The 27,994-nt window shown below is 44.0% G+C and overlaps 1 protein-coding gene across 1 annotated transcript in view; it reads left to right on the plus strand.

Moving 5' to 3' along the window:
* The window catches only part of DUSP8 (dual specificity phosphatase 8), an 88,000-nt gene that overhangs the window by 20,749 nt on the left and 39,257 nt on the right, over positions 1–27,994 (plus strand). The window contains exon 3 of the mRNA XM_086957724.1: positions 10,979–11,117. Within this exon, the coding sequence (XP_086813850.1) occupies positions 10,979–11,117 (139 nt within the window). The remainder of the gene's footprint in view (positions 1–10,978; positions 11,118–27,994) is intronic.

Below are 27,994 nucleotides of genomic sequence, written 5' to 3' on the forward strand. Positions count from 1 at the left end.
GGCTCTGGTCACACGAGGAAAGGAAACAGAGAGACTTTGTGGAACCTGGATGTCCTTCAGTCTTATTTTCAAAATGTCCACAAGAACAAAGAAATCAAACAGTTCAAGGAGTATTGTTGGTGCAAAAATAAAAAAAGGCAGCCTGCAAAACCAAGCAAGAGGCGTCCAATAGTGAAGTGGAGGTTCAAGAAAACCTATGACAAACAACATCATTTCGGTACATCAGTGACGGATCTAGGCCCTACAGTCAAGGATTTCAATACCAATTGTTATTTCCTGGCCGCAGATTGTGAAACAAAGTCATCAAATAAAGGACTAGCTAAGAAAAAAAGCATTCTGCAATAAAGTATCGCATTGGAGTATCCATGGTGGGAAGGCAGATGCCCTCTGCTTTGGGTGTTATAGATGGGCTATCACGCTGACTACATGGTTGCAAGCTGGGAAATATAGTCCAGGACGCATACTAGTTCACCTCCAACTGTGCCTTCTGAATTCTACCCCGCGCTCCATTGACCCGCATATCAAAGTGTGAAAAGAAGTGCAGGCAGCCACACACACAAATGCCTCCCACACACAAATGTAGACATTCAGAGTCCCAATTTCTATACCAGTAAGTATATAGGGAAGATTCGATTGTTTCCAAAATCACGTTTTGCCTGTTTAATTACTGTTATTGTTGGCTTCTGTGATTCTATGCGCATCTCAATATCGTCTTTGAGCAATCGGATTTAGATATACTCCTGAATCTACAACACATTGTTTGTCCCCAGCCCTCACCCTTTATTAATAAGCACCTTTTTATATAAAAAGAACTTTCTACGTTTTCTTGTTCCTCATTTTAGCCATTGGAAATCTGACACTTTTGCTTCTGTTTTTGGATAGTATTATTGTTACTGTGTACCTTTTGAAGCAGCACAGTAATTTTATAACGTTTAATGCTAGCACACCTAAGTATTCTTCCCTGGACTTGCGCTAAATTGTGATTTTGTTATTAAGTATTATAATGTTACAATCACAATATTAAAAGAAACTAAGGGCCACATGTACGACTCTCATTTTCCGTGTTCCTAATTGCGATTTTTTGCAAATCACGATTAAGAAGTCACAAAATGTGATTTACGAATGTGTCTCAGACACATTTAGCATTTTATATTGGGGGTTTAATTGACCTACCTAACCAATATTCATGAGGTAGGTCGAAATTTGCGACCCATAGGGAAATCGCAAAAAGCACAGTGATGGTGGCCTGCTGGGGACAGCAGACTACTATGTCTGTGTTTGCTTTTAAATTAGACAACTTTTTCTTTTTTTTGTGAAAGGCAGCCCAACGGTTTTCCTTAAAGTTAAATCGGGATGCGTTTGAAAAAGAAAAATGAAAAGTATGTTTTATTTTTTAAGAGTATGCAGTCCTCTTTGGGACTCCTGCTTGCTCTTAGAAACGTTTTTCGCAACCATTCACAAAAGGGGAAGGCATCCCATGGGGACCCCTTCCGATTTTAGCCTGGCTTATGACCTACTTGAATTGGGCAGTAAAATGCAAATGTTTTGCAACCCCATGCAGGTCACAAAACATTCATACATCCCCTTCCGACTCGCTATTAGGAAGGGACGCCCTTCAATCACGCGTTTGTTAAGTACTGCTACTCACCCGTGAGGGTCTCAAAGCGCTGGGTGAGGGGGGTTTCGCAGGTTCCAGTCCATCAAGGAGGGGGTCTTTCGAAGAGACAGGTTTTGAGGTTTCTTGTGAAGATGCGGAGAGATGTTGTCTGTCTGAGGTGGAGAGGGAGTGCATTCCAGACTCTGGCTACGAGAAAGGAGAATGAGCGGCCGCCTGATCTGGTCTTTCTGGTGCGGGGGACCATGGCGTAAGAGATCCTGGCTGATCGTAGGGTCCTTTGCGGTGCGTGAAATTTGAGTCGGCTGTTCAGGTATGCTAGTCCAGTGATGTGGAGGGCTTTGTGAGCGTGGGTGAGCATCTTGAAGGTGACTCTAGCTTTGATGGGGAGCAAGTGGAGTGTGCGCAGATGCTGGGAGACTTGGCAGTGTCTTGGCAGGTTGAGGACCAGTCTTGTGGCGGCGCTCTGGATGTTCTGTAGCTTGCATGTGAGGTTTTTGTTTATTCCGGCGTAGAGTGCGATGCCGTAGTCGAGTCTCTGGTGACCAGGGCGTGATTGACGGTCTTTCTGTGTTCGAGGGGGATCCATTTGAAGGTCTTGCGTGGGAGGCAGAGGGTGTGGAAGCAGGAGAATGAGACGGCGTTGATCTGGCGATCTATTTTGAGTTCGGAGTCCAGGATGATTCTGCCGGAGAGGAAGGAGCGGATTCAGTCGAGGGCCTTGTCTTGAATCTCTGCGTCATGGAGTCTCTGTATTAGGGTGCGGCGAGAGACTGTGTCGAACGCCGCTGGGAGGATGAGGGCTGCTGTTTCTCCTTTGTCCAGTAGAGTGTGGATGTCATCTGTTGTGCCGAGGATGGCGGTTTCTGTGCTGTGTTTTTTTCTAAAGCCGGATTGGGAGGATTTGAGGGTGTTGTGCTCTTCAATGAATGTTGCGAGTTGGCTGTTAATGGCTTTCTCGATGACTTTCGCTGGGAAGGGGAGCAGGGAGATGGGTCTTTGGTTTTTGAGGTCGGTGGGGTCTGCAGAGGGTTTCTTGAGGAGGGGGTTGATCTCAGTGTATTTACAATTGTCGGGGAATGATGCGGTTGCCAGGGAGCGTTTGATGGTGTGGCGGAGCATGGGTGCGATGGTGCCGGCGGCTCTGTTGAAAATGTAGTGAGGGCAGGGGTCCGTGGGGGCCCGCAGTGGATTGAGTTCATCTTCTTCACTGTGTCTTCGGTGGTGAGGGCTGTCAAGTTCTCGATCGTTGGCTTCATGGTGTCGGGGTAGTTGGTGAGGGTTCAGTGTGTTGGTTGTCTTCATCGAAGTTGCCGTAGATGCTCTTGATTTTGTGATGGAAAAATGTGCTCAGTTTGTCGCCGAGGTCTTGTGAGGGTCGGATGTCGGTGGACTCGCTGGTAGGTTGGGCGACCTCCTTGATGATGTTGAAGAGTTCTTTTCTGTTGTGTGCATGGGTGGAGATTCTGTTTCCGATCGCTTTTTTCCTCGTTTTTCTGATGAGTTGGTGGTGGACTTTGGCGGCGACTCTGAAGTTGTTGTGGGTTTCTGTGGATTTGGCGTTCCTCCAGACCTTTTCGAGGCGGCGGCAGGTGCGTCTGGACTCTCGAAGTTCGGGGGTAAACCATCTAGCTTTCTTGTCCCTAATACCGACTCGCAAACCCTATTTTGCGAGTCGGTAATAGGTTACCGACTTGCAAAATAGGGTTAATACATGTCAAAAGACTATTTAGCAGTCACAAACGGCTGACTCTCCTTATGCTCTCTCTAAAACCTTCAGTACGTGTGGCCCTAAATACAGATAAGTTTCTTAAGTTATTTAATGAGTACAATTGATCACAATATTTTGGTGAAGAAGTACAGTTATTGATCTCCAAACCTATTTCAAAATGATTTTAACTATCCTTCATTAAAAATATGATACATTATAGCTTTTCTCTAAAATAATACGCTAACGGGAAGAGAGTGATAACTAATAGAATTATATATGGAGGCAACGGTACCTTCTTTTGTCCTTCCCTATATAAACACAAGAGGTCTGGACGTCCTGGCCTGCTCTGCCGAGCATTGGTTCTTAATTGTGGTAGCAATTACGCCCAGTACCCACCACAACGCAAGGAGGACACAGCGGTTAGGAGGTATTCAAACCTCCTTCTTGGGCGACATGGATTCCTGTGCCGGCCCCCTCGATGGATTTCTGGTGGAAGGGTTGCGGCGGTCATAAGGGGGAACTGAGGAGGCACCGGATTGTTGGACTGCTCCACCTCCTACATTGCTTTTGATGCTTTGCCTGTCCTCGATTCCTACTCCTCAAGTGTCACCCCGCTTAGCATCTCCGGTCCTGAATGCACCACATTGCGGTATTCTGGGACTTGCAGTCCATCTACGAGGGATTGCACAGGAGAGCTCAATCACAACAAGGGGCGGAGCAAGGTGTTTACATCTACAGCGAGGCAGGACTGCCTACGCAGCAGCAGAGGAAGCACACTGAGAGGGGCGCTGAAGAAGGCTGACACCCCGAAATGCATTCGCCTGGGACTTTCCTGCAATAAAGTGCTTCCTTAACCTCCCCTATATATATATATATATATATATATATATATATATATATATATATCTCCTCATTTAAAACACGGCTGCTGTCTTCCCTCTAATCCAAATCCTATTCAGCATCCAGTCACACGTGATGTTGTGCTCCCTCGTCATTTTCATCCTGAAGGCCATGCCTTCCTCATTTAGTACATACCTGGTGCCATGTCCCCTCCGCCAAAACATTCCAGGAGGACAATACCACAGCGCTTCACCAAAGGAGGCCAATTAAATATCAAGCACAATCACAGTTATGTTATTTAGCCATACCCAGTAAACTTTTCACAAGGATTCCACAGTGCAAAAATGTAACATTTTAAAGGGCAAAATGTTAAGTGCAATAAAGAATAAAGTGCAGAATGTGTGAAGTCAGACAACCACAAACACACCAGTGTTATTCCTACATGAATAGACTTTGTCAAGGTCAAGTGACAACCATTGTCCAATAAAATTACCCATTTACCACATGAGACTGTCCACCAATCTTCAATTTAAATAAAATAAACACCTGCCTTATATAAGGCCCAATGACCCACTTGGTGAGTGGACTTTATTTCCTACTGCAACTACAGCAGACAATTCACAGTTTCCAATGTAGGTACAACATCACAGGGTAATTCCATACAATACATTTCACAGATGGAATAACATAATGTACGTCAAAGACGGGAGAATGACTTATCTACAGACACACATATGATGCTTCAAATAGCAGAAATCCGTAGAGTCAAACACACTGAACCACAATTATAAATACATACACACGATAATCAGGGACGTATGGTTAATTTGTGGTAAACAATAGTAGAGATTCAGTGCATTTACAACTATAAATCCACTCTCTATTTGTTTATTGAGAAAGTAAGATAATCCCTCTTCCAAGATTACAGTATTAGCTCCTATTGGTAGTGATAATGAGATTAAATCTCTTAGAATATGAGAATGCATACCATGGAGTGTCTTTTCAGCTAGCAAGTTTGAAGTTGGAGCAGTCCCTGTTGTGGTATTGTTTTATAACGTATCACTATAGAATAGTTTGGGTCTTCCCGTGTAATGGTGCTAATCTATTCCACAATACATATTCTGAGTTTAGGTAGTGTACTGCCTACGCTCAGCAGGCGACAAGGACACTAAAATGTGAAGATAATTAGGTTATACTACAATGAAAGAAATATCTAATATTGAATACGTCTCCATTATTATCAGTGATTTTACTACGTTTACTCAAAAAAACAAAAGTATTAATCACTGCTGTTTTGCTTCAATGCAGTGCATACTTTGTGTTTTGTTGTTCTCATACACAACATATCTGTGAACTACCTCTGTTCCAAAAACTACTCGCCCCGTATCCAAAACATACTAAATATCCTAATCTTAACATCATTAAAACATACGCTATGGCCAACCTATAATCCAAAACTCAGCCAGTGTCCTGCCTCATCATCCAAAGCCTTCCAAGTAAACTCCCCCTTTAACCAAAACATACCCACTGTCCTAATCAACGCCTATGAGTGAAATCAAAAACATACAAACTGACCTACCCTTCTTTCATACTCGGCGACCGGCCCCTTTATTTAAAACATATCAAGTAACTTAGCCCTGCACAGTAGACCTGTCACTCATTCAAAACTTACTCAGTGACCCACCTACTTTATCGTCTATACCCACCACCCAAGAACACACTCCCAGCCCAGCCTCTACCATCCAAAACATACATGCTGGCCAGTACCGGATCCAAAGCATATAATGTGCCACCCCCTTCATCCTTTGCATTGTCAGTGTTCCGAAACTCTCACCCAATATATTTTGCTGTGCTTCACTCTCCCACTTAATGTGACATCTGTTTTCCTCCCCCTTCCCTCGCATTCCAAACCGTCTCGAGTGTGCCTGCTATTTCAAACTAAACAGATTTATTTTTTTGTTTAAGTTTCTTATATAGCAGTAAAATACAGTAGTGTACCAGCTCCATGTTGGTGCGAGTGCAATACCGTGGGTATCTGTAATCCTGAACAAGCATTGGAAATGCAATAGGTCTCGCATTAGGAAAGTTTGAGCTATTGTTATTGTAAATGACACTTTTTTTATTTATGTGTTGGTTTTGAAAGTAGCAAAATTAATAGCTTTGTCAGTTACAATGTCAATAGTTTTAACTTTTGCAAATGTGACACCTATAGCATTTGTAATGCAATGTGTGTTGTATTTACGTGACTTAGATGTATTGATATTACAAATAACAATGGCTTTTAATTTTGTAAATAATTAATACTTAAATAAAAGTTATTGTAATTTATAATGGCAATAGCTTAAACGTTTGTAAATAACTTTTGTGAAGATTATGTTCAGTGTATTTTATTGTGACGAAAATCCAAGAACATTGCATTTGTACCTAAACACACACAGAGCCACACACATATAGATGTGGTGGTGGTGGATCTGGGGGATATGGTGGTGGTGGATGTGGTGGTGGTGGTGATGGTGGATGTGGTGGTGGTGGTGGAGGTGGTGGATGTGGTGGTGATGTGATGGATGTGGTGGTGGTGGATGTGGTGATGTGGTGGTTGTGGATGTGGTGAAAGTGGTGGTGGATGTGGTGGTGGTGGTTGTGGATGTGGTGAAAGTGGTGGTGGATGTGGTGGTGGAAGTGGTGGTGGTCGGTATGGTGGATGTGGTGGTGGTGGATGCGGTGGTGGATGAGGTGGTGGATGAGGTGGTGGATGAGGTGGTGGATGTGGTGGTGGATGTGGTGGTGGATGTGGTGATGTGGTGGTTGTGGATGTGGTGAAAGTGGTGGTGGATGTGGTGGTGGTGGTTGTGGATGTGGTGAAAGTGGTGGTGGTGGAAGTGGTGGTGGTGGGTATGGTGGATGTGGTGGTGGTGGATGCGGTGGTGGATGAGGTGGTGGATGAGGTGGTGGATGAGGTGGTGGATGTGGTGGTGGATGTGGCGGTGGATGTGGTGGTGGATGTGGTGGTGGTGGATGCGGTGGAAGTGGTGGATGTGGTGGTGGTGGATGCGGTGGAAGTGGTGGATGCAGTGGAAGTGGTGGATGTGGATGCGGTGGTGGATGTGGTGGTGGATGCAGTGGATGTGGTGGTGGTGGATGCGGTGGTGGTGGAAGTGGTGGTGGATGTGGTGGTGGTGGATGCGGTGGTGGTGGATGCGGTGGTGGTGGATGTGGTGGTGGTGGATGTGGTGGTGGTTGATGTGGTGGTGGTGGTGGATGTGGCGGTGGTGGTGGATGTGGCGGTGGTGGATGTGGTGGTGGTGGATGTGGTGGTGGATGTCATGGTGGATGTGGAGGTGATGGTGGATGTGGAGGTGGATGTGGTGGTGGTGGTGGAGCTGATGGTGGATGTGATGGTGGATGTGATGGTGGACGTGGTGGTGATGGTGGATGTGGTGGTGATGGTGGATGTGGTGGTGGATGCGGTGGATGTGGTGGTGGTGGATGTGGTGGATGCGGAGGTGGTGGTGGATGCGGTGGTGGTGGTAGTGGTGGACAGGGTGGTGGTTGTATTGGATGTGGTGGTGGAAGTAGTGGTGGTGGGTTTGGTGGTGGTGGTGGATGCGGTGGTGGTGGATGCGGTGGTGGTGGATGTGGTGGTGGTGGATGTCATGGTGGATGTGGAGGTGATGGTGGATGTGGTGGTGGAGGTGGTGGTGGTCTCTTGCATTTGTTTCAGTTCGGAGTCCTGTGGAAGTAAATTAGGCCCTAGAAAGCGTTTCCCTTTAAAATTTGATTGATAAACCGCGCCATTAATAAAGATTGAAAATATTTGATTCAGTGTACTGTTCTGCGGTACCTTAAGATGTCTGTCCCTCCAGTTTTTTTTTTCAGCAGTGTTTTACAAACTAAGAATGACAGATCCAATAGCAATAGCATGGCACTCACGTTAAAAAGGCGAGACCTGTTTGCTTTGTCAATGTTTGTTTCCCTAAGTGCATACCGGTCATTAATTTCAGCCCATCAGCAGACGTCGGTTTTGAGTCAATGACCTATAGCTGATTGTAGTACCCTTTTGTGTATTGTAAAATCTATGTTTTATTCATGTTTTCTCGACTATTGGTGTAATAAGCCAGGCAACCGCACTGAACCAAGTTTGCAAATGCTTAAAACCAAAAGTTTGCAGTTTATGGGACAGCGCAGGTATATGTAAATCATCTCCGGTAAAAAAATGATTTCTTAGCTCTGCCATAGACCCGCAGGCATATTACAGAAATCTGCACTGGAGCAGGGTAATTTTGTACCGCTCAACTGGTGCCCAAAAAAACAAGAGAAGCAACATCAAACCATTCAGAAACAACTTTCTCTGTTAAAACAAGGGTGCGGAGACTTACTGATTGTAAAGCCTGCCTCCCCCTTACACATCAATTTGTTTCATTTCGGGTTTCTCTTCTCCACTGCTTTTATTACTATGATCGTATGCAAAAACATACACTTACGATTTTTCCTCCCGATAAATTACTGCGGTTGGTATTCATTCCGTGAAAGGCATTTGAAAACCCGACTAAAAAAAATTAAAGAGCCTAGTGAAGTAAAAATAGATATAGTTGACCAAATGATGTCCTTACGGTGAATTTACAACATAAAGGATAGCATGTAATTGTACTTTTAAGTTGTAAAACAGTCTACCTAGCATTAAAGGCAAGTACTTCATAAGGGGTGGAATGGAACACCAGGTAACTACCATGAAATGAGAGGAAATCTCTGGCTGGAGCCAAAGCACCAACTATGTACTGTTAAAAGTAATAACAAAGAGTAAATACCGGACCTAAAAAAATAATAGGATTCTCACAGACGTTTTCCAGAAGTGTGTAAACATAACAAAATGTGTATAACAAAAACTCTCAGCACTTGAGCTAAAGAGATTACCGTAGTCTGAGAGAGGTCTTTGGCAATCTCTCAATTCAAGCGCGAGTCGATAGACATTACACATTAACAAGAGCAGGAGCCCAGACCGCGCAGCTACAGACTAACCGAAACCGGATGTGGTACGGAGACATCTGTTGCTGAGGGGGGTTGTTAAACACGAGGTTCCAAAGTGCAAGCCATGAAACATCAAGAGAAAGATGTTCGTATAGTATATTACACTAAATGCAAGGCGCGAAATTAGCAGTCGAAAACAACAAAAAATGCGACACGCGGGCAGGGGAGGGGGCGGAGCGGGTAAAACAATAAATAAACACGAAGGCCTAGCATTAAAGGCAAGTACTTCATAAGGGGTGGAATGGAACACCAGGTAACTAGCATGAAATGAGAGGAAATCTCTGGCTGGAGCCAAAGCACCAACTATGTACTGTTAAAAGTAATAACAAAGAGTAAATACCGGACCTAAAAAAATAATAGGATTCTCACAGACGTTTTCCAGAAGTGTGTAAACATAACAAAATGTGTATAACAAAAACTCTCAGCACTTGAGCTAAAGAGATTACCGTAGTCTGAGAGAGGTCTTTGGCAATCTCTCAATTCAAGCGCGAGTCGATAGACGTTACACATTAACAAGAGCAGGAGCCCAGACCGCGCAGCTACAGACTAACCGAAACCGGATGTGGTACGGAGACATCTGTTGCTGAGGGGGGTTGTTAAAGACGAGGTTCCAAAGTGCAAGCCATGAAACAGCAAGAGAAAGATGTTCGTATAGTATATTACACTAAATGCAAGGCGCGAAATTAGCAGTCGAAAAGAACAAAAAATGCGACACGGCGGGCAGGGGAGGGGGCGGAGCGGGTAAAACAATAAATAAACACGACGGCTGGGCGAGAGAGAAGGGGTGGGGGGAGGAGAAATGCGACACGGCGGGCAGGGGAGGAGGGGGCGGAGCTGGGGGAGGCTGTGAGATGTGCACGCGCTTTTAAGCTCAATGAGCATGCGCATTGAGCTTAAAAGTCACGGGCACGCAAGGAATCGCCACGATTCCTTGCAAGTTAGTTAAAGAGTGGTTAAGCCCCCATAGTCTCGCAAGCTCGATGCGCATGCGCATCGACAGGCGAGACCTAAAAAGCGGATTGTGCAGTGCAAAGGATGCTCGATTCACTAATGATGCATGACTACTAGCCAAGTGTACAATGTATTCAGTGCAAAATGGAAAATTATATAGCAGACCCTTTGTCTAAAGAGCCAGAACTTGGGGCCTGATGTACAAAGATTGTTTTGACTCGCAAACAATCCGATTTGCAGAATCGGACAGTTTGCAAATGAAAAAAAGCCTTTTTCAATTTACAAAGGCCCAATTTGCGATTTGGTAACCTATTACAGAATCACAAATTGGGTTTGCGATTTAGTATTTGGGGAGTTTTTATTGTGCCCCTTGCTAATACTGAATCGCAGTAGTATGTGTGAATGTTTTGCGGCCGAAATTTGGTCGCTAAACATTCGCATTTTACCACCTACTTCAAGCAGGTGGTACTGTAAAAATATTTTTTGAGTACGCACCACTGCTTGCTCTAAAAAACATGAAAGCCTTCCAGTCTCCCTTGGAGGAAAATGGTCTGCATTTAGATGGTGGTCTGCTGAGTCCAGCAGGACTCCATCGCTTTGATTTTTGGGATTCCCATAGGGTCCCGAACCAAGACTTACATCATGAATATTAATGAGGTAGGTCTATTTGCGATCCAGTGGGAATCGCTTAATGTGTCAAAGACAGATCTGTACATTGGTGTTTGCGATTACCAAATAGCGAATCGCATAAAATCGCTATTTGATAATTACAAAACATAAACTGTGTATGTCTGGCACTAGATGTCTAAAATGTCTAAATTATTGTTTGCTTATAGCTGGATTTGCAGGAAGGTTGGGATATGGTGGTGTACGATCAGAATACCCGGGATGTGAGCTGCCTGTCCTCCAACACCTTCCTCTCCATCCTTGTGGGCAAGCTGGACAGCTGCTACCAACGTGTCTACGTCCTCACAGGTAGGAAGTGCTTCTGATCATGTCTGTTCACTTTGAAATAGCGTTTTGTACCATGTGTATGCTTCGATCTTCCATTGCTGATCAAGACAGAATGCAGTGCCATTTGATGGTGCACGGACTTGCGAGTGTAGTTTCAGGTTGGTTAAAGGCAAGTAGCTTGGCAAGAGCAGGCAAGAACAGTTGAGTTTCCGTTACGTACTTATGGGCATGATTGCCTTGTGCAGTGGTGGCGGCTCTCTGTAAGAGGGGTATTACTAAGAGGGTGGAGATGAATGGGCTGCTCTTGTGGCCATCGCAAGATGGGACACAGATTTCTGCGATGTCTTTTCCTGCAGGAAGCAGCGACATAAGCGGGAGCGCAAAGCTTTCCTCTTGTCCTCAACAAAAACGAACCCCCCCATTAATATTGGTTTATTTATTCACATTATTATTATGTATTTACATTATTATGCGGATTTACATAATTTTCGGATCACCTTTATTACAGGAAAATTAGTGAATTGCAGTATAATGTGTTTTCTCAACCCTGGGTGTTTTGTTTTGATTTCACATCCTAGGACAGATGATATGGTAACTTCTCTAGATCTAGGAATTGCTGCCAGATTTCGACAAATAATTTTTGTATGTCTGTAAGATCTTGTGTGATTTAGTAATTTCGTCTGAATGCTTCCCTGGGAGAACACCCTTTTTCTGCAATTTAGTACATGGTCCTAGTTTGCAGTTGAGGCTTGCTTTAATGGACTGCCCACTGAGCACAGCCAATAATGTACCGCCTGTAGCAGACTGGAGCTACCACCACATATGTGTCACCTGGCCCTAGTTTCAGTGATGTTGTACATATGACCCACAAAAGACAAACCCAGCCTTGGTCTAAAATAGTTGCTACAGAAAAGAACAGCTTAGTCCAAAATGACTGCTACTAGTTTCTTCCAGTTCAGTGATCCCTCTTGGTCTGATGCCAATCAGGAGTCTCATCCCCTTCCATCTGTACTAATAGTAAAAAATATTAGGTAGCGAATGGTTTTGTTGAAATCTTTGCAAAGGTTTCCATATATTGAGTGAAAATTTGAGTTTCCTGTCCTGCCCCATTGTAGGAACTCTGAATTCCTAGAAAATGGGGCACCAGCAAAAGTGTTGATATCCCACTACATGAAGCATGTCCCATTGAATGCCAAACACCAGCAGACATTTCTACCAGACACTATGCCAATCCAAGACGGAGGATGAAAGGAGTTATAACTGAGATCTTCAATTTTGTAAATGGAAATCAGGTGCAACCTCCTGATTTACTGCACGTTTTAACATGTTCACGCCAACCCATTGTCCCTCAACGCGTGTTCCAGAGGAAGAGCATGAGCTAGGCATTCATCCCTTTAAGGGTGCAGAATCAACCCTCATTTCACCAATCCAGAAGTCCATATTTTTAATGCTTAACAGATCATGCATATATGAATTTAATGCCTGGAAAGCCATTGATGAATCTTTGTAACAAAAATGAGTAAGGAAGCAGCCTGGAGATCCTTGTATGCCAGAATTTCTCCTGCGTGGGTCAGGGGGTGGATATGCGGAAATTAGCGCCTCTCTAAGTGGCTAATCTCAATGCATGTTTTCACAAGTAGAGGTCAAGTGCTAGTGTGAAGAGTTCAAATAATTTCTCAACAGGTAGGTACCACAATAATAACTGTGCTCTTCTTGAGAAAAGGTGGGATTATCTCTTTGTGCAGTGCTTTTGGAAAAAGTGTAACAAAATCTGCCTCTGGAAGAATGGAGGAGAATTTGATTATATAACCTCATACTATGTCAGATGCTCTATTGCCCAAGATTGAATTCACTGTCGCCTGTAAAAAGAAATGATATTTCCATATCATCAGTATGCCTGGGTTGCGTCTTATTCTGAGATGTTCAGGACAGAGCCTGCTGCACAACAGGTGCGAAACACATTTCACTGACTAGGGCCTTCTTCAGAGCAACATTCCTGTCCTGGAACATCCCTCTTCTTGAGAAATGGGAAAAATAAGAAGGCATCTGCTGTTTTGCTGGAACATTTTATTCTTGCCCTAAACAGTAAGTTGTGATTTTAGGTAATAAATGTCGTGGCGTCAGACATAGAAATGGAATCCTCTACTCTAGATCATGTGCCCTCTACTAACTTATTGTTAGACGACAACAAGCCAGGACTCCTGAACCTACTGTGAGATTGGAAATGTCTATGTAGTGCTTACTTTCCACTGTGGCTCAGCAGATGAACCCAAAGTCCTTAACAGGCACCTGACTGGTATAATTTTGGGGATGAATGTCCTCTCATGGTGTGCCATCCTATGCCTGTTTGTTTTTATCAGGTCTAACCTGCATTCATCTTTCAGTGTGCTCAGCATTCTATGAGCCCACTAAGGGAGCTCCATGTTTTTTTTATTTTTCACTGTCAAAGCCAGCCTTACCCACAACCATACTACAGGGTGGCTAGTACCCCCTCAAAAGAAGCTCAGATGAGTTTTACTATGTGTGTGGTAGCTACAATTCTAGTGTTTGGCATATAATTTTCAACTGTGCCCAAGGCATAGATTCGGCACCCTTCATCAAAAAAATGACATCCGCTCATAACTGGTGCCTTTCATTTCCTCCTGCATAATTACGGTGGGTTGTGGCAAGGGTGTAGAGCATGTTGTATTTATTTTCAGTGATGTACATGGTGTATTTCATGGTGACAGTGAATAGACCTCAAGATGGAGGTTCCTTCCACATTGATATCTGGTCTTACATTCCCCATGTATGTTCATAAATGAGGCCTCAATTCTCACTGGCAGCCAGACCTACAATTGAGCAGGTTTTACAATGGCACGAGTAAAAAAAAAATACGTGAAGCCTTGGACGACAGTGGTGATTGGCTAAGCGAGTGGGTGTGGCTGTGTGTGGTGAGGATCGTAAGTGGATGGTTGGAACTGCAGGGGTGAAGGAAGTGTTTGAGGATATGATTGCGGTACCTTTGTGTGGGAAGGCCTGACGGATATTGATGTGGTAATGTCATGTCATGTACCGTGCTATGGCATCTCTCCCTATCAGTCTTCCTTGATGCGAGAAAAGGTGTTTTCGTGCTTTCTGTGAATCTGGTTGCCAACACCCACAAGCCTCAACGTCACTACTTCAGTCAAATTATTTGCTTCTTTACAGGCACGAAGTTCCCAGCCTTTCACTTTTCTAAATTTAGAGTCTTGGTTTGGGAAGGGATGTGTGATTGTCGTCAATGAGATTCCCTTCAGTAATACCCAACTCCCTCGGGGAATGTCATCACGCCCGACTCCCCAGTGCTGCTGAAGAGTTCCCAGGCTAAGGAACCTCTCATTGGCTGTACCTTTGTTCTTCATGTTGGTACCTTTATTTTGTATATCAGTACTTCTCTTTTCTAAGTTTTATAGTTTTATTTTGCATGTTTGTGCCTTTACAATCTGTTTGCCTTATTTTGCTTGTTTTTACCTATATTCTCCCTGTCTGTACCATTATTCTACATGTTCATACCTTTATGTTGTGTATTCGTAGATTGCATTTACCTTGTTCCCAACGTCATTTAGCATCTTCATTATTTTCTCCCCTGTGATTGATAATTTATTTGACCTTTTTCCTGCTTAATAACAACTCAATTTAACATGCGTTATTTCAGTGTTACAACCTGCATTCTCCATTCTTGCATCTGTATTATTTCTGCTCACACTGGTTTTCTGTTGTTGCATAGCATCCTTCTGCTTGTTTGTACTGACATTCACCGTGTACCTGCTTGAACTTCTGTTTTAGCTTTATTGTGTTAATTTGTATTTTTATTCAGCATTCTTACAGTTTTGTTTGTAGATTTATTTTTCTTGTTTATGTCTGTGTTCTACTTATGCTCACCTACATTTACATTATTTACACCATTTGTTGTATATTTAAACTGCTTATCTATTCCTCTTTGTGTGTGTGTTCATGCATCCTGGAAATCTGTCACTGGCACAATGTTCAAAATTATCTGAGAGCCCTCTCCCTCCCCTGAATTAGCCTTAGCCCGATCTGCTTTCACAATACACATGTAAAGGAGAAAGAACCACTATCTCCTCAACCCATGTTTTCGTACCACTACTAACTTCCACCCAGGGACCACATGACCCAGCTGGAACCAATTATGAGGTTCATAGAAAAAAAGTACCCTCTCCCACCCCATCCCTCTCCAAACCCCTACTATCATGCTGGTGATAAAGGGAGTCGGAGTTGAAAACACTTCCTGTTTCTTTTGTTTGATCTGTAGTACCACAGTAGGCCTTTAACCACATGGCTGCTGGGCGTTTTCCCCCCCTGTGCTGGAAAATGCCATTTTAGTGGCACCATGACGAGCTCAGCTCGTCATCAGCACACGACACCCGTGGGTGATGACGAGCTGAGCTCGTCATCAGCATCGAAAGGGTTAAAGCCTGTAAGACCCCTCTGCTGGTAAGCCCAGGGAGTCGGGGCTTCTTGGGGAATGGGGTGCCAGGCATCCCCTTATTTTACTCCTAATAATTGGATATTGTGCAAGGTACAGTATCAGGCGTTTGAGTGTGTTGAGTTTATGCTTCCATTATTTCTGTTTTAAATATAAAGGCAGGGCCTTCAGTATTACTTAACTTACAGGACTGCTTTTTAGATCTCGCCTAGGCAGCGCATGCCCTGTCTCTTTCAAGACATGCTGTATCTAGAATAGAAATGCAATACAGGCTTTAAGTACTGCCCATCTTTCTAATTGGCTCCTTTTACTGTCCTTCGTAAATGGTTGCTTTTCTTTTTGTTAATATGCTCAGTAGTCCCTCCCTTTCTACTTTTGTAACCTCCCAAGAGGACTGCCTCTGTTACATGTGCTCTTACTATTCATGTTATGTATTACTTTGTATGCACTCTTTTTAGTTTTGCTTCTTTAGGCTCAGGAACCCACTTGCGCCTACGCTCACTTCCCCTCCGCCGGGCTGCAGCTGCCTCCTCCCCCTCTCTCCTGCTTGTTTTTTGTGTTCCCCGAAGCATCTTGGGAAGCTGCCTGGTGCCTGGTTACTATTACTGGTGTACTTTGTGAAATCTGAGCGCAACCAACAAAACAATTGAGTTATTTTGCTAATTACTCCACTGCACCACTTGGCCAAATGATTCAATAAACTAAAGTAATCGAGTTGGACTCTTTATTTCTATGTTTAGTAAAAGTAACTGCGGAGATATGACCATCCATATCATTATTTGGAAGCGGGGGAACATTCAGGCCCTTTTCCACAGGCAAATCGCGCCACTCCACAATGCAAGGACATAGACTAGCAGTTGCCCGAAGGAATTGCAATGTTGTACATGAGCACTGGTTGCATTAAAGACTGACGTATTTTTCCTGGTGTTGGCCTTAGAACATCAATCCCAAAGCTATGATTTATTGCTTTTTAAAAGAGGAAGGATGCCGAAATCCTACTTTGCGGGCCGGGTATTCACCCCTCCCCCACACCTGCCCCTCCCTTCTGCACTTCGTAATGTTACGGTGAAGTGCAGGCGGGACATAGTCTCCAGTGCTATCACTAAATCAAGCCTATCGCCAACTGCCATCCCATGAATTTGTCTGACAGCCTTTCCTCTCTCCCACAGAAATTCAGCCTGTGTTCCTTCAAGTAGATCTTGTGCGAGGACTTAATTCTCTAGCTACTAGCCAATGTGCACTGGCTTCAAGCAGAGTGATGTGCGTTTAGTGAAGTCTGTTATAACCCCTAACTCTGTTTCGAGCCTGTTTCAAACTCTCATTCTACTCGCAGACAGCTACCTAAAATTCAGAAAAGTGCAGGGTAGGAAAGTACACGAAGGCTGGTCGAAATGGATGCCCATTGTGGTTGACTTTTCTGAAAGCGCCACTACTTTAGCAGTGTTCCTGGAAACAGTGCTGTGCCAAAGTACCACACACTTTCCGGATTTGACCATTCCACTAAAAGTCAGAAGCACTGTTTTTGAGAAGCTGGGTGCACTGGAAGACAGCTCAGACTTCTCTGGCTTCTGCTAACATAACGTTGATACATGCTATCTAAATGTCTCGTACACTGCACAAATGTGTGGTTTTGAATTCAAAGTAGTCATTTCCTGACCCATTCAGAATGGTAAACGCCGTGTCAACCTTGTAAACCTGTCGATCTTAAAATATCTGTTAAGAAGCATTCTTAAGGTTGTTTTCCCTGCTTCACAGGTCTCAGAAATGTTACTCAGGACTCTCCTATCAGGCTGCATTTCTGAAATAATTCTGCATACGCTTTTTTTTCACTATTATTTTTGTATTAACTGTGAATATGATATTATGGTCCCAGTTTCCCTATGATCTTGGGAGTAATCAAGTTATCGGTACGATATTAACAATTACACTTTGTTTTGGCTAAACCATATACGTTCAATACATATATTTTTAAAGCTGGATTTTGAAAAGAGAAAGCACTACAAGGACTGTTTTTTTCAGTGGGAAAGGCGCAGTTTTTCTGGTCCAAAAGGTCTCAGGAAAGTTAAGTTTGATAACCAACCTAAAGAGAATGATTGTGTTCCTCAAAAATACTTATTTCAAGATGGATACCTAAGGATAATTCCTCTTATATTTCCGGAGAGTGTATGGCAGCCATGGATTTAAGGGGTGCTCATCTTCATATTCAGATGTATCCTCTGCATCAACAATATCACAGCTTCTGTATGGTAGGTCATCATTGGCAATTCAAAATGATCCTTTCAGCTTCTCAACCTCTCTGAGAGTTTTCACCAAAGTTCTAGCTCCAGTAGTAGTCGATCTCCACAGGCTGGGTATTCTATTCCACCCTTATATGGACGGCTGGCTTTTTTATTCCCCATCACAAACTGTTCTTCGAGCTCAGATAAAACTTGTCTGCCAGGTTTCAGAGAACTTTAAGATTCTCATAAATTGGGAAACATCTAATCTCAAGCCCAATCAGGACCTAGAGTTCATTGGTGCCCATTTCCAGAAAGATTTTGCCATGGTCAGTCTACCTCAATCCCAAACACAGACTTTACGTAGTCTATTGCTTTCTCTGTGGCAACTGTCAGAAGATTCTGTAATAACAATTTGTGTCCCCTGTAGCCCCGGTCCTCCGCAAGCGCTAGGCTTGTTTGTGGGGAGGGTGCAGGGCGGTACCTTCTTACGGCTTCCAGGCTGGGGCAGGCACTGATTGGGCAAACGAATGTGTAGAGGCGGAGCTGAACAATAGCCCGTCCTCTACATAAGCCCTTTAACATTTAGCTTTCCTTCTGTTGACATTTGACGAACGAAGGTAACGCCTAAAGCTGAGCTGCGTGACTGATTGCAAGTGACGCCGCTTTTATTCTCAGAAACACAGAATACATACCGAGCAGCGCTGAAAATCGAACGCATGTTCGAGCGCTACACTTTTTAACTCACCGCACCGATTTGATTTAAAAAAATTGCACTGTGTGAAGTTAATTTTGTGAACCCGCCTTGTAAAACCTTCTGTAATAACAATTTGTGTCCCCTGTAGCCCCGGTCCTCCGCAAGCGCTAGGCTTGTTTGTGGGGAGGGTGCAGGGCGGTACCTTCTTCCGGCTTCCAGGCTGGGGCAGGCACTGATTGGGCAAACGGATGTGTAGAGGCGGAGCTGAACAATAGCCCGTCCTCTACATAAACCAGACACGCCCTATGACGCGCAGCGAATACGCGCAGCAACCGCGCCAAAGCCGCGCCAAAGACAAGCCTAAGACATGCCCGTCTGGGCCCGTCCGGGACAGTATGGGGCATGGGGTGGGGAATTTTTCATCGACAGCCTTCTAAACCTCAGGTATGAGCTCCACGAAATTAAAAGCCTTACGCCCTGCAGCAAATCGTGATTGCATAGTGCTCTCGCCATCTGGCGACACACACTGTACAAATTGCAATGTTCACATCACTAATATCCAACCACACCCTGATCCGGAAAGCCGGACACAAACTCCATTCAAACGCTCAAAGCACATCTCTTGCAATAACTCTTTTTTCAGCGTAAATTGCAGATCCCTGCCACAACATAAACTCGACATCCTCACCTTTCTACTAGACAAAGCACCTAGTGCTCTCTTCCTCACGGAAACATGGCTACATGAAAGCTCCGGCCCAGATGTAGCAACTGCCCTCCATCTCATTTCTCTGTCCTTCCGGATGGTGTCCCTCCAGGACATTTTGAAGCTAATCAGCCCGGGGATTACATGGCCACGCTCGATCTCGAGGATGCCTATTTCCACGTTCCGATTCACCCAGCGCACAGAAGGTTTCTGCGATTCACAGTAGCCAAGAGCCATTACCAATTCAGGGTTTTACCCTTTGGACTCCGCTCAGCCCCAAGAATATTCACGAAGGTGCTGGCGCCAGTAGCAGCTTTCCTGCGAAGGCACAAGTTTCAGGTCTTCCCCTATCTGGACGACTGGTTACTAAAAGCTCCGTCCAGAGAAGCAGCGCTACGGGCGGTCCAAGCATGTACCAATTTATTTCAGAACCTGGGTCTTACTCAACGACGAGAAATCTTGCCAGATCCCGTCCAGAAGAGCTCGGTTTCTGGGAGCCATCTTGGACTCAAAGCTTTCACGAGCTTTTCCTACTCTGGAAAGGAGGCAGAAATTACAAACCATGGCACAAGACTTACAAACAAGAAAGTCTCTTTCAGTACGCCGCTACAAGTCTCTGCTGGGAGTAATATCATCGTGTATTCCACTAATCCCCCATTGCAGACTGAGGATGCGTCCCTTGCAGGAACAACTGGACAATCAATGGCAGCAAGTCCACGGTTCGTTCGACGACAGAGTGGCTATCACTCCGGAGATGAGGACCGCGGCCTTATGGTGGACAGACCAAAACAACTTGCCCCAAGGCCTATCCTTCGCAAGCGACCCGTCTCCACAGGTGATAATGACGGACGCGTCATTGGAGGGTTGGGGAGCAGTGCTGCAGGACCTACATGTCAGTGGTCATTGGTCACCCCAGGAAAAACGCCTCCACATCAACCTGTTAGAACTCAGGGCGATACGACTGGCTCTGCAGGCGTTTCTTCCTCGCCTGGAAGGTTCACAAGTGCTTATCAGGATGGACAACACCACGGCCATGCACTATGTGAACAAGGAAGGGGGGACCAGATCGCGCCCATTGTCACGAGAAGCCCAGCAGGTCTGGGAATGGGCGATCCAACAAAAGATGTCTCTGCTGGCAGAACACTTGCCTGGCGTCCTAAACGAAAATGCCAACAGACTGAGCAGGTCATCCTCGGTCAGCCACGAATGGGAGTTGAATCAGGAAGTCTTGGAACAAGTCTTCAGCCGGTGGGGAAGGCCGGACATCGATCTCTTTGCCACTCCGACCAACAAGAAATGCCGGTCTTACGCAAGCAGGCTTCCCCATCAAAATTCACTGGGAAATGCCCTTTCGATAGCCTGGTCGAAGACATTTGTCTACGCTTTTCCTCCCATTCCTCTGATACCACGACTAATCAAGAAACTCAAGGTGGAACCGTGCAGGATGATCCTGATAGCCCCGGCCTGGCCGAGGCAGTTCTGGTTCACGGAGCTCCACCTGTTGTCGATAGCTCCACCCTTGCCTCTACGGATTCTGCCGGATCTTCTCATGATGTCCGAAGGACAGATTTTGCATCCAGACCCTCAGTCGTTACACCTGACTGCATGGCTCCTGAACAGCGAGAATTTATGAACCTGCCATTGTCAAAGGAGGTTAGGGAAGTTCTGTCCCAGGCAAGGGTTCCTTCAACTAACAAAACTTACCGCCTTAAGTGGAAAAGATTCTGTTGTTGGTGTCGAAAGCAACACATTGATCCATTCAATTCCAAGCCTCATCAGATCCTACCTTACCTGTTGTCTTTGGCCAAGTCTGGTCTGGCCCATTCATCAATTAAGGTCCATTTGGCTGCTTTGTCACGATTCAGAAGGACAGACTCTGGGCCTTCATTATGGTCTTCCAGAATAATCAAGCAATTTCTTAAGGGCCTGTTCAGGGTCTATCCACCGGTGAGACCGCCTCCTCCAACATGGCATTTGAATCTGGTCCTTTCCCAACTCATGAAGAGTCCATTTGAACCAGTCCATCGTTCTGACATCAAATATCTTTCGTGGAAATTGGCTCTTCTCCTTGCTCTCACGTCGGCTCAGCGTGTAGGGAAATTACAGGCTTTGACCATTCAAGAACCTTTCCTTCAATTCAAGAGGAACACTGTCATCATGAGGACTAACCCTAGGTTCATGCCAAAGGTTCCCTCGGATTTCCACTTGAACGAACCGGTCATTCTGGAAACATTCTTCCCTCAGCCTTCCACGCCAGCGGAAAAAGCATTACATTCGTTGGATGTGCAGCGATGCTTAACATTTTATTTGCAACGTACTAAAGACTTTCGAAAATCTTCTCAACTGTTTGTGGCCTTCGGGGGACCGAGTAAAGGCCTTCCACTATCCAAACAGGGTGTTTCAAGGTGGATCACAAGCGCTATATTACATTGTCACAAGGCTGCTGGTAAACCTCTGACTGGAAAGATACGAGCGCATTCCACAAGATCTGTGGCTTCTTCAACAGCCCTCTTCGTGGGGGTGCAAATTAAGGATATCTGCAGAGCTGTTACTTGGAGCAGCGTCCACACCTTCACCAAGCATTACTGCTTGGAATCTCTGCAACAGGATGATGCAGCAGTAGGACAGGCTGTCCTGAGGAACTTCTTCCACTGATGGTGAGCTTTCCTTTCTTCCCACCTTCCATTTTTTCACATTTTGTATCTAATGTCATGTTGTCTACTGCTATTATTTACAATGCAAAATGTGATTATCTTGCCAACTGCTTACTACTCTGATACAAAGCATGGGAATCCATGAAAGTTACAATACTGGGGTAAGAAAACAAGTTACTTACCTGTAACTTTAGTTCCCCAGTGTTGGTAACTTTCATAGATTCCCATGCGCCCACCCACCTCCCCGGGGAAAGCTCAGCCTACTACAGATATGGTGTCTAAGTACACAACGGCTACGAAAATCTGAGGCTCTGAGGTTCCTTCAGGAAGGTTCTAAGTGGTGAGGCACTTCTGATTGACTGAGGCCAGAGTTTGGTCTCTTTTACACAAAGAGGGTGATATGCTACAAAAGGGAATGAGGCCTAGGCCTTTTTCCATTGTCTTTTGTACCTACAGCTATGGTATTTTTGTTACCGAGACTCCCATTCCGACGACGGGGAATGATACAAAGCATGGGAATCTATGAAAGTTACCAATACTGGGGAACTAAAGTTACAGGTAAGTAACTTGTTTTCTTGACCCACATACCCAGGGCTCCAAGAGTAGCACAGTCTGGAGTGGGCCCTGCCTTGCTTTCCTCGGTCACCAACAGTCAACCCTTCACGCCATTTCCGAATTACTTTGGTTGTTTGCCTTGTGATGAGCAATGTTCTTCTTACCATCATTTGAACTTTTCCAACTGCACCCTCCTGTCTGAATAATAAATAGAAACACCCATCACTTTCATTCACGAGCTATACTCCGCAACTGTATGTATTTATTTCCTAGTCCCCAAAAAGGTATTATTGAACTCTCTTACTGACTTAATTCTACTTCTTCATCACAAATTGGTTGCATTTAATTGACTTTCAATGTTTGACTTCTCACTCCCCATTGCCCAACAAGAAAACTCAAAGACGGTTGCGCTTCACAGAAGTGATATCCAGAAAACATGGAGGGGACTAGACCCCCACATTCTTCTGTTAACATGTTGGAATTCACTCTAAACAAGGCTTCTCCAATGGGTAACTTGGGAGCTACTATTAGCTCTTCAGCTACCCGGCAGTAGCTCTCCTTGTCTAGCCCAGCCTACTAAGTTGGAAGCTTTTGTTTGGTTGAATTACTATATGCATCCCAACATTGAAAAGAGTGTATTCAAGATAAAATTGTGTGTATTTTCAGAACTCATAAGCTGATGTTTTAGAAAAACAAATTTCCAAAATATATGTAATGCTTATATTTGAGTGACAAATCATGCATCTTATTACCTTGGTTCCAGGGACATTCAGCTATTACTGTCATTCCAAGTTGAAAATGACTGCTGGCAGCCTGGCCTAATGCACTAAAATGATCACTGCTGGTAGCCTTACATAAGGTGGCTGCTAATGTAATCTGGTCTGACACCCTCACCATTACACCAATAAGATTAGTAGCTTAGGACAAGTTTCATTTAACATGAATAGCTCTTATTTCTTAAAGGGTTTGAGACCCATCCCTAGGTACTCTCATGAGAGTGTTGACCTCTATCAAAACAGTCCAAGGATCTGTCGGAAAAGATACCCCGGTGCTGTGGGCCCCAATGGCCTCCTATCAATTGTAACTTGAGGCAACAGACAGATTGATGATGGCATTGAAAAGTCATGCAGAGTAGATGGGCAAAGGGTTGGACTTGTATCCGGTGACTTGGACATCTTCATAGGAAATCAGTTGGAATTGAGGATTGCAGCAGAAGGAACAATGTTTGTTCTATGGAGGTGCCTGAAGAAAAGGATAAATGTGATATGCTTGCCTTTCTGTAAAATTACCTATGCTGAGGTAGTACGGTGAAATTATGCAGGGTTTAATATGGGGGCACAACTTGTAATTGGCAAACATGGTCTACATGTTGGTTAGAAACTTAGATGGCCTGATAAGGGTAGACCAGCTGAAAGAGATGGAGGACCACCATGCTAAATTCTGTTTGCCATGGATTCAAAGTTGGAGATATAGGCAATTATCACATCGTATTTCGAGTAGATTTGTGCCCGAACCAAAAAAATGTTTCTAAAATGATGTAGGGCCAATGTTTAAAATCTGCTGACACATTACGCTCTAGGTTGGTTGGTGGAATGCAATTTTCCTGTCTCTCTTCTTTCCCCTTGTACGACAGATGCTACTCCGTCTTCTTTCCCCTTCCCAGCGATTGTTCTAGTTGTAGTAGCCAGCCCCATTCACTCGTCCTCTCTGAAGCTCCTCGCCTTTCTAATCCTTGTTTTGAGCATGCTTACTCTGGTGTTGCATTTGATTTGTCATCATACTGTTTCCCAAGAAGGAAATATATTTCTTGTTTATTTTGTTTTTTGTGCCTGACTCGTGGGACTGTTTCTCATCCATTTTATTTTTATGTAATGTATAGCCTATTTCTATATTTGGGTTTTGTGAGTTTACCCCTTTAGGCTCTGATTTTGTTCTGAACAATACTATACTATATTGTATCTTGTTTATAAAAACAAAACACAGATAAAGAATGAATCCAATAAAAAGGAGGACAGATTTAAAGGATGGCCCAAAAAAGTGTTGATTTAACTTTGAACTGTTTGAAGGGCCAGCATGTCACTTGAGATAAACTGGCCTTAATCTGCCTAATTTCAGGCACGATCCCCAAACGGCATCAAAGTTGTTAGCAAACATTACTCAGCGTGTTTGGATGAGATGGGTGTAAACCAGGCCAGCCTTGGCCCCTGCAGGTAAGAGCAGTGGGGCTGGCTGAGGATGGATTTCGAGAGACGATCACAAGGGAAAATGAAATAAATTATACATTTTTCCTCGTGGTCTATCTCGAAATTCCCCCAGCCGGCCCAGCCATCCTACCGCTATTTCCAGCAGCGGGCGCTGCTGAGCCAGGCCCTTCGGCCAGAGGCTACTGCTAATGAAGGAAAGCTGTACTCAATTGGTTTAGGTGGGATGGGGAGTCGCAGCGCTAGGCGGTAGTCTATGCCCAACTGGTTTGGGTTTAAAGTGGGCTGGGAGCATTCACCTAGGGCCATAGTGCATGGGGCAATGCCATAACCACTTGTTTGGGTGAAATTGGGCTTTGTGCGTTATATCATTAAAAAGACAATGTTTAGTGAAAAAAACTCTGTTGAAGGATAGTTACGGCTAAGTACTGAAAAGACAAACAACTATTGTTAAAAAATTTAGAAATTCCCTTGAAAAATACAAGTATAATTCATACTCTAAAAGCCCCTGGAATTCAACAGTTATTGTTAGGAGCACAACTATCTCTTGTCTCCAGCGCAATGCTCATGATCTGACGCATGATGTCAGACATAACACCAAAAAAGACGTCATTGATTACATCACTTTGGGGGACCTAAGCAGTAAACTTTGTACCAATTAAAGAAAAGGTAATACAAACTACAACATCTCCAGGCCCAGAAATGTTAATTTAGGCAGTCTCTATGCCAAAGATGAAAAGATTATTAAATTAGAAATCACTGTTGCTGTATCGAATGGACTAAGAATTCAACGTCTGTTTTTGAACATGCCAGTGTACTGGGAGAAGCTAATGCAATTTTGAAAGCCTTCTGTAGTTATTGTTCATGGGGCCCGGATCTAACAAGGGGCCCGACCCAGGGCTTTCCCAAAAGCAAGTGGGTGTGGACATGGCTTGACCAATGGCTCCTGCTGCACTTTGTCAATGGCCATATGCAGTGGTTTATTTTCACAGAAAGGCATGGTGCAGGATGAAGTGCTATCTGATGTCATCGGTGACGTAATCAGTTATGGCATTTGTGGTGTTACCCGTGACACCATGTGTGAGGTCTTGAGCAGTGCATCGGAGGAGAAGGTATGAGCATCCCTTAAAGTGAGAAAATATATATATATATATATATATATATATATATATATATATATATATATATATATATATATATATATATATATATATATATATATATATATATATATATATATATATCCCCATGCATTTTCTATAGACTTCTTTTAGAAAGGCTACAGCGAATACTGCCTGGACAGAAGTGTACCGAATTTGGCAGGTAGATATTCACCTAACTATAATGTTACTTTAACTTTAGTTTTTTTTCTGTGAATATTTATATAGTTAGGACCATATTTCTTTTGGAAATTGATTTTTAGGCGTAGTTTGAATCTTCACGAAACATTCCAAAAATAAGTCACATCCTCCTCTCCACCCTGTGATGTCTTGGCTTATCTTAGTCGTTACATGGGTGTAAGGATAAGCATTAAGGATGGGGGGCTGCTTTGATCATTTACAAGTCTCTCAGAGTATAAAATATAGCACTCCTTGTGGTAAAACTCTGCAATAATTTACACTGTAAGCCTGATCAAGGCATTATAGAAGTACAAATATGCATACGGCGGACGAGGCTACTTTGAGATAATATACAGGGTGTTACCGGGCACTGAGGGCGGGAAACTCTGCTTCTCGCCGGATGAATGCGTTGGTTGTTTCAGACCTCCTGTGAGGTAATGTACTTCCAGTCGCCAGGCTTTAGATGGTTATAGCTGGGCAGCTGTTGTTGGGCGAGGCCTGCTTTGGTTATGTCTCACCTTTTGAAACGGCAGTCCAGCAAGGACTCTGATGCAAAGGCGCCCAGAGCGCTCAAGGCTGCAGGTCTATGACTGCGAGAATGTGTATTTTTAGCACAGGGGATAAATAAACTAGAGACTAATGGATTATTTTGCAAGTAATGAAGCTGACCTGGATAAGGGAGTTTGATGGTACACGGTTTCCATTTTAAAGTATTGTCAGTGACGCAGGACCACACGATTACTTGGGTGACGTTTGCATTGTTTACGCTCAGGGAGTTGTTTGGATGTGTTTTTTGTAGCTGATCTACATTTCACTTAGTGTATTAGTTCTTAATTATCATTCTACCATCCCGTGTCCAGTAAAATCCCTTCTTTTGCTGCAGGCATGCAGTCGGAGAAGCAGTGGCTTTGACAGCAGAGTTTTTAAAATCATTTTTCTCCATTGAGGCGATGGCGCTATGTATGGGAGCTTCCGAGGAACCATTCAGATGCCTCCCACTCCCCCAACTTCTCGAAGGCTGTACTAGCCAATGCTGTCAGAACGTGGGTGGCCCTGGGGTATGATGACCAGACGTCCTGGATTACCGTGGACAGTCCCGGTTTTCAGTGGGCTGTCATTGTGTCCCGATACTTTTCTTGATTTTAAATACATGTCCCGGTTTTGGGGACAAAAGGTCAGGTCATCCTGAAAAGCAGAATTGAAAGAGATGCTCCCTTTTCCCATGCGCCTCTGAAGGCGGAAAAATGTAGCTAATGTATCTGTTTCTATCAGGCTGTATAGGAGGGGGTCGGCTGCAGGCCTCCAGCAGGGGGGAGACAGGGTGGGGAGGAGGAGAGGAGGGCTCAGGGTGGAGGTCCTGCCATAGATAATGTTAAGTAAATGTAGCCATGTAAACGTGTGTGTATGTGTGTCTGTGTGTGTGTGTGTCTATATATGTATGTATGGGTGTGTGTGTGTGTGTGTGTGTGTGTGTATATATATATATATTCAAGATAGGATATCTACTGCACTTTCGAAGGAAATCATCCGGCTCTCTCATGCAGGTATCGTTGGTTTCAGGCTTATTTTTATTAAAATACATCAACGCGTTTCGGGAGTCAAGCTCCCTTGATCACGAAGTTATATATATATATATATATATATATATATATATATATATATATATATATATATATATATTTATATATATATATATATATTTATATATATATATATATCCAACAAAGAGCTCGGTGTGAAGCTCTAATGGCCACTTGCAGCGCGGGCCAACGTACTCCATCACACTCGTTCACCTTTTCAAAAGAACGATGTCCAGGACAGCAATTGCGTTCAAAACTGGTGTTTAATCACAGCCCACTCAGAGTGGGCTGTGATTAAACACCAGTTTTGAACGCAATTGCTGTCCTGGACATCGTTCTTTTGAAAAGGTGAACGAGTGTGGTGGAATATATATATATATATATTCGCCAATATATATATAGTATATATAGTATGTGTGTGCACATATTTATAAATCTACGCAAAAAAGAACACACCAGATATAGAAGTAATACTGAAGGTTTT

Source organism: Lissotriton vulgaris, chromosome 2_1 (genome assembly GCF_964263255.1).
Source record: "Lissotriton vulgaris chromosome 2_1, aLisVul1.2, whole genome shotgun sequence".
NCBI lineage: Eukaryota > Metazoa > Chordata > Amphibia > Caudata > Salamandridae > Lissotriton > Lissotriton vulgaris.